Below are 18,669 nucleotides of genomic sequence, written 5' to 3'. Positions count from 1 at the left end.
TTTTGGCTCATTGCTATGAGGGAACTTGTGCTCAGTGTCATCACCATAGTGCCAAAGATACTGGTTCTCTGAAGTGGCATGGGCACAGTACTTGATATGTCCCATCTCTGAGCCTTGGACGTAGGTTGACCAGACAGCAAGTGTGAAAAATTGGGACCGGGGGTGGGGTAATAGGAGCCTATATAAGAAAAAGACCCAAAAATCAGGACTGTCCCTATAAAATCAGGACATCTGGTCACCCTACTCACAAGTCTAGGCTTGGCCATTCATAGCCCCTGTCTGGGCTTGCTGCCTCACTTCTGAAAGTAAAAAAATTGCTTGAGCCCCTACACCGCTTTCTTTACAAATTAAGCTTTGTCTGAGCACAAATTGATAGGTAATAAATATTAGTTTAAAGCTACAGTAGGGAAGATAGCTCATCCCCATATTAATACCTGGTCCAGGTGTTTTTTTCAGTAGTAAAAAAAATTGCATTCTAATCTGTTTGTACATATGGTCATATTGCTTTGTGCACAGTTAATATCTCAAAAAAACTTAAGAAACCTCACCAGAAGCACCAAAAACAATTTTAAAGCTGTAATCTTTATTTTTTGCACTCTACAGCTGTAAACTGAGCCAAATATGGGAAATTTCACCACTCTTCTCCTAGGTAGATCTCACAAATGCAGTGTCTTTATGCTATTTGCTATAGGTCAGGCTAATGTTTTTCTAAGTGATTTTAAAAGTACTCAATTCATCTTTTTCCTACTTCACTATTATGGTTGGTAAAAGTTCATATAATTTTGGGTATGGTATACAGCCACTAAACTCTTTTTGCTAATATGGAATCTATAAATCTAAACAGAAAAGTGTGGCAACAGAGAACAGAAGCCCTGAGGATGCTAAATTTCTCATTCTTTTAAAAATTAAATAATTGAGAACAGCCACACCTTTTCAGTAGATACAAAATACTCTGTCACAAATCACTACTGTTGGAGGATGATCAACTTTATGGATACTCTTCCTATAGATTTTTTTCCTAAGCTTCAGATATTTTGGAATGTGTTGAATTTCACCATATTAAACAGAATTGCACATGGATGCTACTGTATATTGTTTTTCTATTGCTCTTGTATTGTCCTGAAATTAATGGAAGTTTTGGATGGGCAAAAGTTACAGGATTAGGCTTTTTGTTTTGGAAACATTTTAAACTGAAAACTAATGTGTTCCATTCATAGAACACTCAACTCTAAGTAACATTAAGATGTCAGATGTTTGTGCTGCATGAACAATCTAGCACACACAAGTTCTTCTGCTATATCCCAAAGAGAATGCTCAGCACTTATATCAAGTACCATCTTCAAAGTGCTTTACCAACATTAACTAAGTAGCCCTCACAACTCCTTTGTGAGCTTGGTAGGTATTATCCCCATTTAGAAATGGGAAAAAAAATGAAACAGAAGGCAAGGTGACAGATGGGATTAGAACTCAAATTCCTGACACACTCCTGTGCTCAAATCTCTGTACACATTCTCTGAATATTGTAAAGGTAGAAATCATGCAAAAAACTCAACCTAACACTTTTGTTTCTGCATGCATACAGAATATGGAGCAGACAAATCCTTTAAGGGAATCTCAAATTAGCATCTGACCTATTCAGCAAAAAGATCAGTCATGCTCAATAAAAGTTCAGAGCAATTGTTTGAATGACTTATGTCCAATATTGCAAAATTGTATACAAAAAAGATAGCTAGTTCAGTTCATCATCATAAGAAATGGGAGGGACCAGAGCCTTTTATAAAGTTATGCCTAATGTACTATCCACCATTGATTAGTTTGAGAAAATAGGTTGTTACCCAAGAGACTGAAGACCGCAGTAACCTAGTTGCCTTTGAGCAAACCCACCAGAGAAGGTTTTACAGGACTTTTAGTCCTATAAAAAAGTAATATTTCTCAGTATTTTGCCATATTAAAAATATAGGACCTTTAATACGAATATGTATTTTATATTAGCAAAATGCTTTTTCCCACCCATTAGATTTAGGAGCAGCGCCTGCTTGAGTATGACTTTTTAGCTTTGACAGATGAAATATGTTTTTTTGTTTAAACACTAGCCCTGAGTTTATTCCCAAATTTGCCAACTAAGCGAAAATCATCAGCAACAGATTTTATAAGACAGAGAATTATCTAAAACATTTTAACATCTTCTGAAGGACACAATGACCAGACTGATAAAATAGGACAGGTAACATCTCTACCAAGCACTTACATTTAGCTAAATTATATCAAGTCCTCTCCAAAATACAAGTGTTTCCAATCATATTTACTTGTGCAATTTATTAAAACAAGTACACAGAAGTATAATATAAAAGGCTGATTTAATATGTCAGAGATTTAGTTCTTCTACGTATCCAGTCCATTAATGACTAAAAGATCTCCAGATCATGAGCATTATCAATTTCAATGGCATCCTCCGGATCCAGCTTTGTTTCACCATGTCCTTCCTGTAAATCATCCAAAGAAGCCAGGGCCTCATTTGTGTCACTAGCAAAAGTTTCTCGAGATGCATCATCATACTCTTGAAGGTTGAGCCCTTTAATAGCTTGTTTCATCTTCTTTCCTAGAACCTGTATTCTCCTCTTCTTAGCAGCTTTTTTGTTTTCATACTCCTTCTGGTTTTCAACATAGAAGATTTCCTTGAAGAAGAAAATATTTATTTAATATGCTGATTATGCAAGTGTTTGCCTTATAATTGCTAAGGAAAAAAAAAAAAAAAAAAACAAGTGAAAGCCCTACACGTACCTAGCCATTAATATTATTGGCTTTAATCTTTAAAATAATAAGACTGCCACTAATCCAGAAAGGGTTGAGCAACTAGCAGGCTAAGTGACCCAAATTCAATCTTTAAAGACATATTAGAAAAGTATAGAAATGGTAATTGAGCTATTTATAAGGAATAGCCCAACTATTGTAGGTGGGGGTCCGTGGCATTGCCACCCTTCTGTGCTGCTGCTGGCAGTGGCAGCAGCACTGCCTTCAGAGCTGGGTGGTTGGAGAGCAGTGGTATGGGGCACGAGGATCGCTTTTTTGGAAGGGGGGCAGATTGTCACAGCCTGTAATATTTTCAAAAGGGGTCCCAGCAAAAAAACTTCGAGAACCTCGGGGCCACTTACAAATGTAACAGTAGTACACTACAGTATTTTGGTACATATACTGTATGAACACATCTGCAAAACTTGCTATTTATGCCATGACCAACCCACAAAAAATGTGCAATTTCTCTGCAATTTAAATAGATCCCTAGTCATTACACATACACACTGTAAGCAGCTGAATCAAGGAGACTGGCATTCCCCAACTTTTGAGGCCTTGTCTTTTTAACATTTTTGTGTGTGTGCAGTTACAGATTGTCACAATGAACATTTTCATATTAGTTTAACCCTCCTCCCTTTAAAAAAATCACTCAAAATTATTAGTTCTTCAAAGAAGGATTTTAATTTACTTTAGTCATAATAATTTACAATCTAACATGTTTACCTTGATTTGCTCTCCAGTAATGCTAGGTGTATTCTTCAGCAGATTTAAATAAACTCCTCCTGGCGTTCTTCTTCTGCTACCATTCTGCATAAGGGAAAAATAAATTATTCATAATGGCAAGTCTAAAACAGATTCAAAATAATTGTCGTTTAAGAAATCTAAAATTTCCCTTAATTTTTATTTGAGCAACTCTTTTCTTTACAAAATATAAATAATAAAAATACTATTGTGGTAGTGCCTAGGAGCCCCCGTTAAGTACTATGACCCTACATGCTAGGTGCTGTACTGAGGTAGCATCCAGAGACGCAGGCCCAACTGCGCTAGGTGCTGCACAAGCATATTACAAAAACAGTTCCAACCCTGAAGAGGGTTTTTTTTGAGCTTCATCTACCAAAAGCGGCCAATGGACCTATAGGACACTGTATAATTGGATAGGTGAGTTAGAGATTTTTTTAAAAAAATCTCATTTAAAGCTTTAAGCACCAGTCAAGAGGCAAGAATTAGTGTATCAGATCACACCAGCTATCAATTCACCTATTCAGGTATTATGATTATTATTAATTTGTATTACCGTAGCATCTAGCTGTCGCAATCATGAACCAGACCCCAATGTGCTTGGTGCTGTACAAACACAGGAGAGAAAAAAATTCCTTCCCCAAAGTGCTTGCAATCTAAACATAAGACACAAGACAACTGATAAAAACCAATGAGGAGTCCTTGTGGCACCTTAGAGACTAACAAATTTATTTGGACATAAGCTTTCACGGGCTAGAACCCACTTCATCAGACGCATGGAGTAGAAAATACAGGAGCAGGTATAAATGCACGAAAGGATGGGAGTTGCCTTACCAAGTGTAAGGTCAGTCTAACCAGACAATTCAATTAACAGCAGGATACCAAGGGAGGAAAAATATCTTTTGAAGTGGTAATGAGAGTGGCCCATTTCAGACAGTTGACAAGAAGGTGTGAGTAACAGTAAGGGGGAAATTAGGTTTAGGTTTTGTAATGACCCAACCGCTCCCAGTCTGATGCATACAGACGGGGAGTACAAGGAAACAATGAAACAATATTTGGAAGCATGATAGGCAGTGGCCTCAGTACACCAGCAACTTAACCATTGCCGAGTTTTTTGTAGGCCCCAGAGCAAAGGAGAGTTTTAAGATGGATAATGAGTTAGTTTTGCAGATGTTTTCAGGGAGCTTCTCCAAGTGTGAGGGGCAGCCTGGGAAAAAGCATGAAGATGCTTGTTTGAAAATTTAACAAGTAGGTGATGGAGGATGGCATCATGGGCCTAATAGAGGTGGGAGATGACTTTTCGATAATGAATGAAGGATGGTCCATAGTGTGGTAATCATATTTCATGGGTGGGTGTTAAATGTCAAACTATTCATATAAGTCTGTGAGGTGGAGAGGAGGGAGCAGCAGGCAGTTCTTATATGATAATTTAACTCATAGGATTCTAAGTTCTGTCATAACTACTTATATTTTTCAAAGACAACAACAGTTTAAGGCCTGGTCCCCACTAACCCCCCACTTCGGACTAAGGTACGCAAATTCAGCTACGTTAATAACGTAGCTGAATTCGAAGTACCTTAGTCCGAACTTACCGCGGGTCCAGATGCGGCAGGGAGGCTCCCCCGTCGATGCCGCGTACTCCTCTCGCCGAGCTGGAGTACCGGCGTCGACGGCGAGCACTTCCGGGATCGATTTATCGCGTCTTAACCAGACACGATAAATCGATCCCAGAACATCGATTGCCTGCGGCCGGACCCTCCGGTAAGTGAAGACTTACCCTAAGAAATTAGATATTCAGATCCTTTCAATGTGAGCAGTTACTTCATCACATTACTATCTAAAATCTCACTTATTAGGTCCTGTAGTGTCCTTTTACTTAACAACTCAAATACTTAATTTTAGCTGAGTTAGCATTTTTGTCTCAAGAGGTATGATAGATGTTAAAAACACTTCTGAAACCTCCCTCCCTGCACAGTAGTTCTGTGCTCCAGTTGAGTTCAGTGCAGGGCTGTCCCTAGCCATTTGGGTGCCCTACGCAGCCCCCCTGCGGGTCTGGGAGGCAGGAGCTGTGGGGGGACACTTTTGGGGGCTCCACAGGCCCAGCGTGGCCCGGGGAATTAGCAGAGGGCCGGGAGCAGCCCGCTACGCTTCCCTCGCTCCGACCCAAACGGTGTCGCTCGGGGGAAGGGATCCCCCACTCACTGGCAGCAGCGGCAGCGAGTCCTTTCTCCAATCTGAGTGACATGGCTAGGGCTGGGGCAAGGGAAGCGAGCGGGCTGGGGCCCCGGACAATTCCCTCTGCCCTGCCTCTTACCCTTCCCCCCTGCTCCGCCCCCATTCCACCTCTTCCCCCAGTGACCCCGCATTCACCGGCGGCAGGACGCGGAGTGCTGCAGCTGGCGGAGTAGAGCAGGCTGGGGCCGGGTTACTCCACTTCCCGATGCTGCTGGTGACTGCGGGGTCACTGGAGGAAGAGGTGGAATGGGGGCGGGCCGGGGGCAGAGCAGGGGGGAAGGGTAAGAGGCAGGGCGGAGGGAGTTGTCCGGGGACCCACACCCCCCTAGGGACGGCCCTGCCCCTTGCAGGGCAGGCTGGCCAAGGGATAGGGCTGGTGCTGCTGCGTATGCAGCACGCAGTTGCCTAGGGCACCATGAAATTTTGGGCAATTTGATGCCCCAAATTTCATGGTGCCCTACGCAGCTGCGTATGCCTAAGGATGGCCCTGGTTCAGTAGTTGATGTAACATTAACAGCGGCCTGTGGCAATGGTGTCATATTAAAGCATGAATGGAGCCAAACATTAAGACACCTGAAAATGATGGACATTTAATATATTGCTAACAACAACAGAATAAATCTTTCCTTTATACCAAGGGTCAGCAACATTCAGCATGCGGCTCACCCGGGTAAGCACCCTAGCAGGCCAGGCCAGTTTATTTACCTGCTGACGTGGCAAGTTCGGCCAATTGCGGCCCCACTGGCCGCGGTTCGCCGTCCCGGGCCAATGGGGGCGGCAAGAAGCTGCGGGAAGCGGCGCAGGTGAGCGATGTGCTGGCCGCGGCTTCTCGCCCCCCTCATTGGCCCGGGACAGCGAACCGCAGCCAGTGGCGGCTGCGATCGGCCGAACCTGCCGCGTCAGCAGGTAAATAAAATTGGCCCGGCCTGCCAGGGTGCTTATCCTGGCGAGCCGCGTGCCGAACGTTGCCAACCCCTGCTTTATACTGTTCAAACACCTAAATACTACATCATTAAAGAGGCCAATTTAAAAAAAAAAAATCAACAGGAACAACCCAAATGTCAATACTAATACTGAAATTTGGTTTTAGTGCATTTACCTTTAATCATTTTAAGAAAAATAACTACATACACAATATACACTTATCACTCTGTGCATAAAAGCCTAACATAGAAACTAACAGCAACTACGAGATGTTCTTTAGGTGTTGCCAAAAATACTTCTGTGGCACATGCACAAAATAATTCATTGTCTGAAGAGTATGAGGGGTTAAGTATTGTTAGGAGTTACATTCTTTCTTTTCATTTGAGCTGGCACATGCATTAAACCTTTAAGGTAGCATCTCTTCCTAAGAGAAGTCTAGTTCATTAGCTGGAATCTTCAGATACAAATGGATTACATCTCATTATCAAGAATGGTTGCTGGAAATATATGATTAAAGTAACTTATGCATATTTTATGCTCTTCCCAAAGCTCAGTTGTTTTACAAACTTTGATAGCCCCCAACCAATAAGAAAGCCTATACTTAGCAGGGTCTGTACCCAACAAATCAGTCATCTGTGATTCCTCTCATCACAGGCATGCAAACAAGCTGCAAGTCTGTAGCTGCTATGGGACTGTAAAGTGAAATTTACAAGATTCCTTCCCTTTACTACAAAAATGTAGGCAGCAAAGCAGGGAAGAATTACTGAAACTACATTCAGAAATTTGTACTTGGGAGTAAGCTTAAGTCATATGTTGAGCCTGTCATCTTGACATCTAGTTTTATGCTGATTAAACGTTTATGTAGGCCAGTGCTATCTAACACCAAACCTGCTTAATGTATTTACATGGCCTATGTAGTAGACTCAGATACTGCAGAATCTAATACTCCTGTGGGAAGTCTGTGCCACTGCACACACACAGAATTCATGTCCAGTGCAGAATCCCCTCCCTCCCCCGCAGAAAATACATTCTGCCCAAGAAATGCTGCAGTTCCACATTTTGCCCACCAGAGGCTGCTGTGGTGCCAAAACAGCAGGTGACTAGCAATAACAGCTAGCAGCCAGCAGCTTTCATCACAGCAGCCTGCCTGTGGAGCCAGGTTAGGAGGCAGAGTGGTGTACATGGGGCTGCTACGGGGGTCACAGACTAGGGTTCAGAAGGGCTAGTGGGAAGGGACAGAATGGGAAGCAGGATCAGGAGCTAGTGGGGTGATGGCATTGAGCCAGAGGCTGAATGGGGAGCAGTGGGGGGCTTCAGAGCCACATGAGGTGCAGACACACAGGGACAGGGGCAAATATGCCTGGCTGAATAAGAGGCTCGGTCAGCCAGGGTCTACATGGGAGAGGCTCCCCAACTCCCTAATAATCCCTCCTCCCCCCAAAAAGTAACAGTTCCATACTACTCTCACCCACATTCAACAATCTTCCAGGTTCACACTCAGACTCCTTCCCTCTCCCTCAGCTCCTTTGTTAGCCCTGACTCCTCCAAGCCTTTGCACTGAGAGGTGCGGGAAACATGTTTCTCTATTATAGTTAAAATGAATTACTCAAAGTTCTGTTTTAATATGCCTATAAAGGAATCTATTTGTCAAAAAACACATTTCCTCAATTTTTTTTTGTCTGTATTGTTACAGATATACTTGCTGAAAGGTATTTTGAAATAAATTACCAAAATAACTGAAACTGGCAAGATTATATTGTGTTATTTTAACAAATAAAATATGCAGATTTTTGCAGAATTTTAAAATATTGTGTGCAGAATTGTTAATTTTTTGGCACAGAATTCCCCCAGGAGTAATCTAAAGCTTTCATTATAAAAAGTTACTAGCCCTCATGTTTGTGAAGACAACATCCCAGTAGTGTCTTCCTGAGTCTGCTGACTGCCTGAAACTATAGCTCGGAGATGTGAACTCTCTCACCTCCAGGGTGGATAAAAATCAATTTTTTTTTTAAATAAAAGTGATGTTTTTTTATTTAAATTGTATTTTTTTGATAAAATGCTTTTTGAGAAAAAAACCTATCTAAAAATAGTTTTAAGATACATTAGAGCTCAAAGATATCTCATCATGGAACAGGGATTATAAATTCTATTTCTATAGTGTGAGACAATATATTCATGTAATGTTTCAGGAAAGTTTTGTAAACAAGTTCCAATAGTTCATGGATTAGGGACCCAATCTTATGAGGCTCCAGGGGCTTCTGTATAGATTATTTAGGTTAATCTTTTTATCTACCAAACGGGGCTCAGTCTAGAAGATACCATCAGAGATGCTTAGTATTGCAGTTCTCAAACTGTGGATGTGTGTCTCCAGAGATAACACGCTTGTTAACAGCAAAAATGTTTTTAAAGAAATAAATAATAGACAGAGGTGAAAAATAATAGATCTCAACCCTATTGTCCCTCTGCAAATGTGTGTACACAGAGTCAATCCGTCACCTCTCTCTAAAAGTGCAAAGTTTCAAAAAGTTCAATGAATACAAGATTGTTGGGGCGGAATAGAGCTGGACAAGGAGAAATCTGGAGATAACTGTGATAAGGGAGAGATAGGCAGTAGAAACAAAAGTGAAACAGTTTGAGCAGCATATTCCAGAAGTCTTGAGGTCTTTTTGAGTGTAGACTTCATTGATTTGAGATCTACCATCTCTCACTAGAAGGGAAAACCTATTATGGCAGCAGGCCGTAAAAGAGACCCAGTTTGGGAATATTTTAATGAAGTTCCTCTACCTGTGGGTAAGAAAGGCATGCGTGCAAAATGCAAACAGTGCAACAAAGAAATACAAGGCCTGGTTGCCCGAAAGAAACATCGTCATGAGACGTGTTCCTTCTCGGGAGGAAGCTGCGTTGAAGATGATGAAAAGAACATATCTGAACATACAGAATCTTCAGGTTGGTAAACTTTTTTATTTCATACTTCTTTCTTAAGGACTGCCTGTCTTCCTTCTGAACCATTCTTCAATTCTCATGTTTGAGCAAAAAATATAGTTGTTACTCTATGCTATTATTGTTTTAGATGCAGTTGTGATAAAAAATAAATAGCTGAAATAGGCAGATCTTCCTTTTACAATTTCACCTTTAAAGTAGTACTGAGGGTCAGTGAATGCAATGAGCAATACTAAATGAGCAGTATGGTAATAATTATTAAATAACTGCATTGACTTATTTTGTTTAGGAGAATCCATCCTCAACATACAGGATTCTGAAGACTATCCACCTTCAAGATCACCATCATTTTCTACTGTTTCAAAATTATCTGCCAATGATAGTGTTTCAGTCACATCATGTATGTCACATAGCCACAGTATATCGCCTGTAGCAAAAAGGAAAAAAAAAAGTCTCCGTCACCCAGAAACAATCACAGATAAGTTTGTGATAAGAACCAGCAGATTACAAAAAGAGGTAATTGATAAAAAAAATTGCCCAGTTTGTTTATGCAACAAACTTTTCTTTCTGTATGATTGAGAACCCATACTTCATTAACATGGTTCAGTCATTAAGACTAGGATATAGTCCACCCAACAGAGCAGATGTTGCAGGCAAATTGCTGAATAAAGTGTATGAAAGAGAAATTGAGCAGTGTGCAAAAGGTCTAGGGTGAAATTGTTAACCTGAATCTTGATGGGTGGAACAATGTCGACAATGATACAGTTGTATGTGCTTGTGTGACAACAGAAGAAGGGAATGTCTTCCTTACAGAAACAATTGATACATCAGGAAATTCACAAACAGCAGAATACTTACAAGGAGTAGCAGTAAAAGCTAGAACTGTGAAAAAAAATTTGAATGTCTAGTACGCAGCTTGGTCACAGACAATGCTGCAAATGTATCCAAGACGAGAAGAAATTATTTAGGAGTGAATAGAGCACAAGCTAACAACATACAGTTGCAGTGCTCATTTGATGCACCTCCTAGCCAAAGACTTCAGTGTTCCAGAAATAAAGGCTAATGTTGTTAAAACTGCAAAATACTTCCGTAACATCCACTTTGTAGCAGCTGCTCTGAAAAAAGATGTGCGATGGAACTCAGTAGTGGACTGTTTTGAGCGCTATTATAAAGAACTGGCCTAATCTGATGACAGTGTGTGAACAAAATAGTGAAAAAATAGATAGTACTGTCAGCCAAAGTTCTCAACATTGGGCTTAAGAGAAATGTTGAACATATGCTGAATACCCTGAAGCCTATTTCTGTAGCCTTCAACAAAATGCAGGGAAATAGCTATTTTATTGCTATTTTTATTGCTGATGCTGTTGAAATTTGGAAGGAACTGAGTGAGATCTTAAAAAGAGAAATAGGCAATGACAGTTAAATTACAAGCATTAAAAAAAACGAATGGGGCAAGCATTATCTCCAGCTCATTTTCTTGCAAATATTCTCAATACTTAGTACCAGGGTCAAACCTTAACTGCTGAAGAAGAGTTGGCTATGACATGGACATCCAGCAATCATCCCTCCATAATGCCAACTATGAAACTTCAGAGCTAAGGGTGAACCATTCAAGAAATATATGTTTGCTGATGATGTTTTAAAGAAAGTCACACCAGTGAACTGGAGGAAGTCACTTAAGCACTTGAATTCAGAGACTGTTGAATTGATAATCTCGCTTTTAACGGCAGTAGCTTCTTCTGCTGGTATAGAAAGAATATTTTCTTCCTTTGAACTAATTTATTCCAAAATGAGAAATAGTTTAGGACCTGAAAAAGCAGGAAAGCTTGTTTTTCTTTTCCAGATTATGAATGAACAGGAAACTGAAGGTGAAGACGACTGAGTTAGCTGCAGAAGCCAATATTTTAAATTTCTCATGTTGACCTGGCTGACCTAGCCGCTTTAATTTTTTTTTTTTTAAATATTTCATTTAACTATTTTAGTTAAAAACAATTTGAACAAAAACCTGATTTTAAAAAACTTGAATGTTAAAATTCAAAAATTCATATGCCTGTTTTGTTAAAATGTTATATGTTTGCTGTTGAAGAAAAAAAATCCAGAATACATAACGTTAATGTCTATCTGGTGATGTTCTCCTCCTAATACAGCATGGCAAGAAAATCCTCCAAATATTAATGATATTTATGAAATCATTGGGAGGTAAACTATCTGCTTCAATTACCCTTGGTAAATGAAGTAAACAAATGATCATTCATTTTCTGATATAGCTGTAAAACTAATCTGAAAAGTTTTCAAAATAATAAACCCAAGATTGTGAGTTCAATTCTTGAGGGGGCCATTTAGGGATTTGGGACAAAAATCTGTCTGGGGATTGATCTTGCTTTGAGCAGGGGTTTGGACTAGATGATCTCCTGAGGTCCCTTCCAACCCTGATATTCTAGGATTCTATGAAATCATTTAAAAAAAAATGTAGTGTGTACCTTCTAAAAATGAAACTTACGTCTATCTCGGAGTTGTGAAGAATGTGTATTAAGGTTATACCAACCAACAAGAATGCACTTTTATGTAGAAATCCATGATTAAATCAAGTCTTCCTGACTAATGATTAAATCAATTCCACCCTGCTCACCTCCATTTATTTCAATGCAGTGTTCAGTCTAAAGCCTGATTACACTTCATATGTAGGCTTTGAAGGATTAGATTTTTATCTGTAAATGATGGAAACGTCTATTTCATTTTGCACGCATAAACCCACGAAAAAATATCTCCATTGATGATAACTGAAATTTACAGATAGTCAAAGAAAGAAAAATGTTGCTTGAGAACTTAGTAGTTTGATTTAAGGGTATTTACTTTGTACATCTTGAAATGTGATGTTGACAATTTGTGTTTTAACTGTTATAATGCTAATTTTTTTAACTCAATATCTAAATAATTATTGTCTGACATCTCCCCCACCTCCATGGTCTAACGCCTCCATAATTTCCCACAACTGAAAGAAAACCAAAAAAAAAAAAAGCCTAAAAATAAAGTCAAAATTATAAAAATAAAAACTGAATTTGCCAAGTCTATTTATATGTAAGCATGATCTATTTAAAGGTTTACTTTTGTTTTCATGGATCAAATGGAAAAGGGATGGGAATGACGGCCATGGTGAGGACTGAGAGTTAATGCAGGGAATTTGAGAAAATTTATTAGGCGTGAAAGCTCTGCAACAGTATTTAGTATGAAGATCGATTGCAAAAAATAGTTCTTCTTACCATTATGAAGAGTCCGCCATTTTGTTCCACTTCAGCTGTTTCCATAAGCAGTTCAATAGCTTTCTTATTTCCAATTATTTTCACTATTCGGGCTATCAAATCTTTCTTTGGTTCTCGAAGCCTAAAAAAGCAACCCGCCACCCCCAGTTAATGGGATTTCTCACATGAGTAAAATTAAACATATGACTTCAATAGGACTACTCAAATGAGTAATGTTATAAATGCTACTGTTTGTAGGAGATAAGCTTTAGTTACCCAAAACTAAAGATACATGTAGATTTTCTCTTTAAATATCTGTACTGTCAACTCAGTTTTTTAAACTGATTTCAAAATATTGTACTTCTGATAGCTCAATCTTTAAATAACATGCCCTGTTTTGTTTTTAAATATCTTTAAATATTTTTGTAAGGCTTTATTTCTTCCCTACTGATGTTTGTAAGGTCTTTTCAGCAAGCATTTGCCCATGCACATGTAGTTGCAGCATCACAGCTTACTAACTATGCATGAAAAACCATGAAACTGACAGTACATGGAGTGCTGTCACATGAACAAAGTTCACATACAGTTATCTTAAATTCTTTGTAACTAAATAGATGCAGTTTTTAGACAAATATGATCAAAATGATGGTGTCCTTTCAAATCCAGTTTTCTTTTTAAGAGACAATGAAGTAGTTCAGGCCTATAGTTTATATTTTATTTTTTTAATTAAGGGTTTGTGTCGTCAGGCATGGTGGCGTGCCTGTAATCCCAGCTACTTGGGAGGCTGGCGGATAACTAGCATTTCTACACTGATTTGATTCAGAATGACAATTCCTACAAAGACAGGTATTAAACATGTAAATGAAGGAAAACAGTCTTTCAGCATATTTTAGTGTAACTTCACAAAATGTAATGACACAAATTGATATTACTCATAAAGCCATAAAATTCCAAACTGGGGACTCTACACATCTGTAGTTAACTAGAATTCATTTTACTGTACTATAATTTTTCAAAATTCAGAAGAACAGAAGATATTTAGTAAGAACAGGCAATGGGAATAATTAGTGTACATTTTTGGATACAAAGGTTGTCATTTATATCAGTTTTGGTTTTTGTTACTTTCCACAATGGTAAGTTTATGCAAACTATCTACTATTACACACCAAAACCTTAAAAGAATGTTGTTAAGTTAGCAAAGTCAAACACTCAAAAGTTAGGAAATGCCAGAATTAAGACTGTCTGTGCAATTTTGTATGCATAATACCATTTTTAATTACATAATCACATACTACTCCCCCCCCCTCCCCCCAGGACACCTGCCTCATTCAGTGCACGGGATGGACAGTGCCCACTAAGGGAAAAATAGCATGTTGTCATGTAATTAAAGACTGTATTATGATGCATACATAGAATGGGGCCTGAAATAAAGTTGCACAAGTAACCGTGGTATTGGCATTGACACTATTTTCTGAGTGCATGAATTAACAAATTTAATATTCTTCTAACAGTTTTTGTGTAATTGCCTAGGTTTTAAAAAAGGCAAACTGAAAAAAAACAGAAATTCCACCATATGGCATTATATTGACACCCACAATGTTCATCAGCAGTGTCCACAGCACAGACCTCTGCCACTTGAGTTAAGGGAGTAACAGAGCAGTAACAGCTTGTCCCCTATGCTTGACCCCTTCCGCTCTGTCCCTTTTGACCTGTCCCAATCCTGTCTTTTCCCCATCCCTTGCGCCTCACCACAGTTCGATTTTCTTCACCAAGCCAGTTACAGTCTTTACTCATCAGGTTTCTCATCCCAGTCTGAGTTCCCTCCTCTTGGCATCCTCATTTGATTTTTCTCTTTTGCCACCCTGACCTCCAGCTGCCCTCACATTGCCACCCACCAAGGCTTCTCACCAGAGGTATCTCCCCTCTATCCCCCCACAAGAGGTTCTCAGTCCCAGTCTCCCCCTACCATTATCTCTGGCTCCCAATCTCATTGCTCAGCCAGTCCTCGCTAGCCTCCAGCCTCAGTTACATTCAAATCAGATGGCTTCCTCCTCCACGCTGCCTGGGACCAGCAGGTATTAAATCTTCAGAGCACAGGAGAGACAGGTTCCCAGCTCTCAGATCAGATGTTGGACCTGGCATAGGCACAGCTCACAGAAGCCCAGAGTGGCAACCGCAGGAAAAGTCCTGCTCAATCCTGGGCTGGAGCATGCCCAGTGCAGACAGAATCTTTGAAGGCATTTAGCTACTAAAATTTAAGTCTGTACTGAGCATTTGTGAACTGCAATTTTTCAAAGAGTTGTAACTTAATCAAATTTGGGCAGGTTTTCCCAAGGATGGCAAAAGGCATATGTCTGAAACAAATGCCACTCCCCATGGCAAATGTCAAGTACCTGCTCTGAAGCATATGTGGGAGGAGGCACTAGAGCTTTTTAATTAAAAGGTTTCCACAGTTTTTCAACATGGGCAAAAGGTATTTTTTCCCTAGCTTTATTCTCAGAAATGGCTGAACACTTTTGGCTGAAGTTTTCAAAAAAATAAATAAAAAAATTTAGCCTCAGGTTGACACCTTGCATGGAAAATTCAAGCTGAAATGTTTATGACTTTGACAAATTTTAACCAACTGAAAACAGGGTCTTATAATGGGAAGTGTTGGGCAACCTTACTAAAAAGTGGTGCTACCAGCCCCACCAATAATACTGCATTTAGGTTTCAGGATTCTGGGAACCTGAACAAGCCACTCAAACCCTTATCTCATAATTTAACATGGCCACCTAAAACAGTCAAAAGAACACAGTCTTATTCTTCCCTTCAGTAACTTTCACATAACCTAATGGATTAAGAAACATAAGATCTCACCGATAAGAAATTTCATCTGCCACTTTTTCCTCAGAATCTTCTTCAGTAATCTCGTACATCCCTTTATAATTCATTTCTAGTCTTTCACCCAGTCTGTCCTTGACAGGCCGTTTCCGTTTGAGAAGTCCTTGTCCATTTTCTTCCTCCTTTGACACTGGTTTTTTGTCATCCTGCATGTATTCATCTAGCTCTTTATTTAATATCTCCACATCTTGGTCAGTTTCTTTCATCAGCTTTTTAGCCAATAAGTAATTGTAAGTCTCAGACTGCCTACTCTTGTCAATATTACCCTCCATTCCTAAAATTCCAAGTTCAGTAGCCACTGCATCCTGATTTTGTTCCTGAAGCACTGCACCCCAAATATTGTTGATCTTCTTACCCCCGAGGACAGTTTGCTTCTGGTGACTCTGGCCAAACTGAAAAGGCTCTGGTTTAACAGGAGGGAGGTTAAAACATTTTTGTCGTTTCCGTTTCCACACAGAAGCGTCATCATCTGAATCAGAGAAGCTCTCATCACTTGAGTCCACACCATTGGTTGTTCGATAAGGAACACTTGGTGCACAGGGTGAAATGGTGCTCTGGAAAGGTTTGGTTGAACTGTTGCCATCATGTGGTTTCTGAAATGGCAAAGTCATTTTGTATTAATTCAATTAGTATTTTTAAAAAGGAAAGCTACCTTGATGATTTGATTACAATTAGACTCACTAATAGACTAATTTACTCTGATTCATATGTGAGAATAATTTTAAAACAAACTAGACTAGATATACTTTATTTTTAACTAGAACTTTCATCAAAGGACTTCAAAGCACCATACTGACACCAAGTCTCATTCAGAATACCCATTGATGATTCTCCATTTCAGATGGGTAAACTGAGATGTTCAAGGTTACACAAGATATCTGTAAAGAATAGATAGTATAACCTAGTTCTTGCTCCTAGTTACAGACAAACCACAAGACATACTGCTGCTACCATTGTAAACTTAGCATTCTTTACCGATAATTCCAGTTCTTTCAAAGATGATAACAAGAGCTCCTAAAAAACAAGATAATCTTAAAAATAATCTTTTGTCCCCTCAATTTTAGATGACTACATTCCTCTCTTTAACCCACACACTCTTCCAGTAACCTGATGGCATTCCTGAATTATTTTCTGGCATAAAGCAACAGAAGTAAAGACTCTTCAGCTTGTCTTACCACTGTATGAAATATATAACTGCTTTTGGAAAAACATGGCGAGCATAGCCCTATGCATTAAAAATGCATCTGTAGTTTACATGCTCCTTTCCTGGTGCACATCTCAAGACTATATTATCTTATTCAGTGCTTTTCTGCGCTCCTACCACCATATATTTCTCATATGATCGGATAATATACACATGAAAATCAGTATTTACTAAAAAAAAGTTTGAAAGCCAATTAAGTGCAGTCTCTTCAGCAGGTAAAGGCTTAAACACAAAAGAGACATAGCTTTAAATTCAGAAAGAAGTAATTGCTGTCATGACATGTCCTTTTGAAACGTTTTCAGTTGCTGTTCTGTTTCTGAAACCACAGAAGACAATCACTTGATCATTACCTGTTAGGTTCACTCCTTCTGGGGCACCTGACATTGGCCACTGTCAGTAGACAGGATACTGGGCTGGATGGATCTTTGGTCTGACCCAGTACGGCCATTCTTATGTACAGCACAACTAACCATTAAAAACCAATAACGCTGGAAAACGGGGGTAGAGGAAAAGCAATTAGACAAACGGGTGGGGTTACTCATGTTTCACGGGACAACAGTACCTACCTATCTGATAAAAAACACTAACTAGGCTCATTCAATGTCTCTTCCGAAGAGAAACACCCAGCAATACCTAACAATAAATCCCACTGCTCATCTCCCAACCTCCTCCCCACAAAGCACAGCAACAACAGCTCCCCTCCCCAATCCCCCCAGCCAGAGACACAGGCTCACTATGCAACACACCAGCACCGCACTGGAGATGTGCCGGGGGCTGAGGGGAGACGGTTTCTCAAGGGGGCTGTTCCCAACCCATCTCTCCTGGCCTCATCCCGGCAGCATCTCAGCGCCGTTCCGGCAGGCCAGGGGCCGGGCACGGGGCATTTCCTCGGGGCGACGCGTTCTCTCGGGCTCCCCCAGCGCTGCGCGGGAGTCTCCCGCCCTAAGGCCCGGCCTAAGGCAGCAGCAGTGGCGGGAAGCCGGGGCTGGGTCAGGAGCCGCGGCGGGGTCCCTGTTACGGAGGCGGCCGAGCCCCCGGGGCCTCCCCTCACCTGCGCGGGGCCCCTGGCCGAGACAGTGGCCGGCATGTCGGAGTCCGAGTCCGAGATCTCCCCGTCCTCCGCATCCTGCTCCATCCGCCGCGCCTCCAGCGCCATCTTCCCCGAGACCGCGGGCGCACCACTGAGTGCAGGGAGCAGGGCGGGGCGAGGCAGGGGGCCAGGGACCGCCAGCGCTTCCGCCCGCAGGGGAGAGAAGGAAGCAAATGGCGCCACCTACTTCGCCCATGCAAGGAGCATCCGCAGGGCCTACATGCCCCAATGTACCTTGCGCTGGGCGGGCGGGCGCGCCGCAGGGCATGCCGGGACCTGTAGTCTTTGTCGGAAATCCCCAGGGAAGGCTTAGTTGGGACTGTTCCAAGGGAAAAAGAATCCCAGGCACGTTGTCCGGGCATCACCTTGCCACATCCTACATCATCGGCCACCACGTCAGGTCTCTGCACGGGCAACGTCATCCCACTGCTTTGCTAGAGCATGTCACCCTGTCACTGCTGTTATGGGAGCTTGATAGAAAAGATCCCTGTGGCTCTCTCTGAGCAGGGCCTCCCAGAGGATTCAGGGGGCCTAGGGCAAAGCAATTTTGGGGGCCCCTTCCATAAAAAAAGTTGCAATATTGTAGAATACTATATTCTCGCGGGGGCCCCTGCGGCCCCACT

General features: G+C 40.9%; 1 protein-coding gene across 1 annotated transcript; it reads right to left on the bottom strand.

Annotated features, from left to right (window-relative positions):
• Positions 1 to 562: 562 nt before the first annotated feature.
• PHAX (phosphorylated adaptor for RNA export) lies at positions 563 to 18,216 on the bottom strand. The gene is made up of 5 exons (XM_034773123.1): positions 18,008 to 18,216; positions 15,729 to 16,345; positions 12,891 to 13,011; positions 3,517 to 3,600; positions 563 to 2,675 (listed from the first exon to the last, which is right to left on the bottom strand). Exons 1-5 carry the CDS (start codon positions 18,110 to 18,112, stop codon positions 2,406 to 2,408), a joined length of 1,197 nt encoding a protein of 398 aa, XP_034629014.1. The 5' UTR covers positions 18,113 to 18,216; the 3' UTR covers positions 563 to 2,405.
• Between the last annotated feature and the right edge of the window lie 453 nt (positions 18,217 to 18,669).

The sequence above is a fragment of the Trachemys scripta genome, chromosome 6 (genome assembly GCF_013100865.1).
Source record: "Trachemys scripta elegans isolate TJP31775 chromosome 6, CAS_Tse_1.0, whole genome shotgun sequence".
Taxonomy (NCBI): domain Eukaryota; kingdom Metazoa; phylum Chordata; order Testudines; family Emydidae; genus Trachemys; species Trachemys scripta.
The sequence above is the reverse complement of the archived record's forward strand: the minus strand, read 5'-3'. Positions and strand labels throughout refer to the sequence as shown.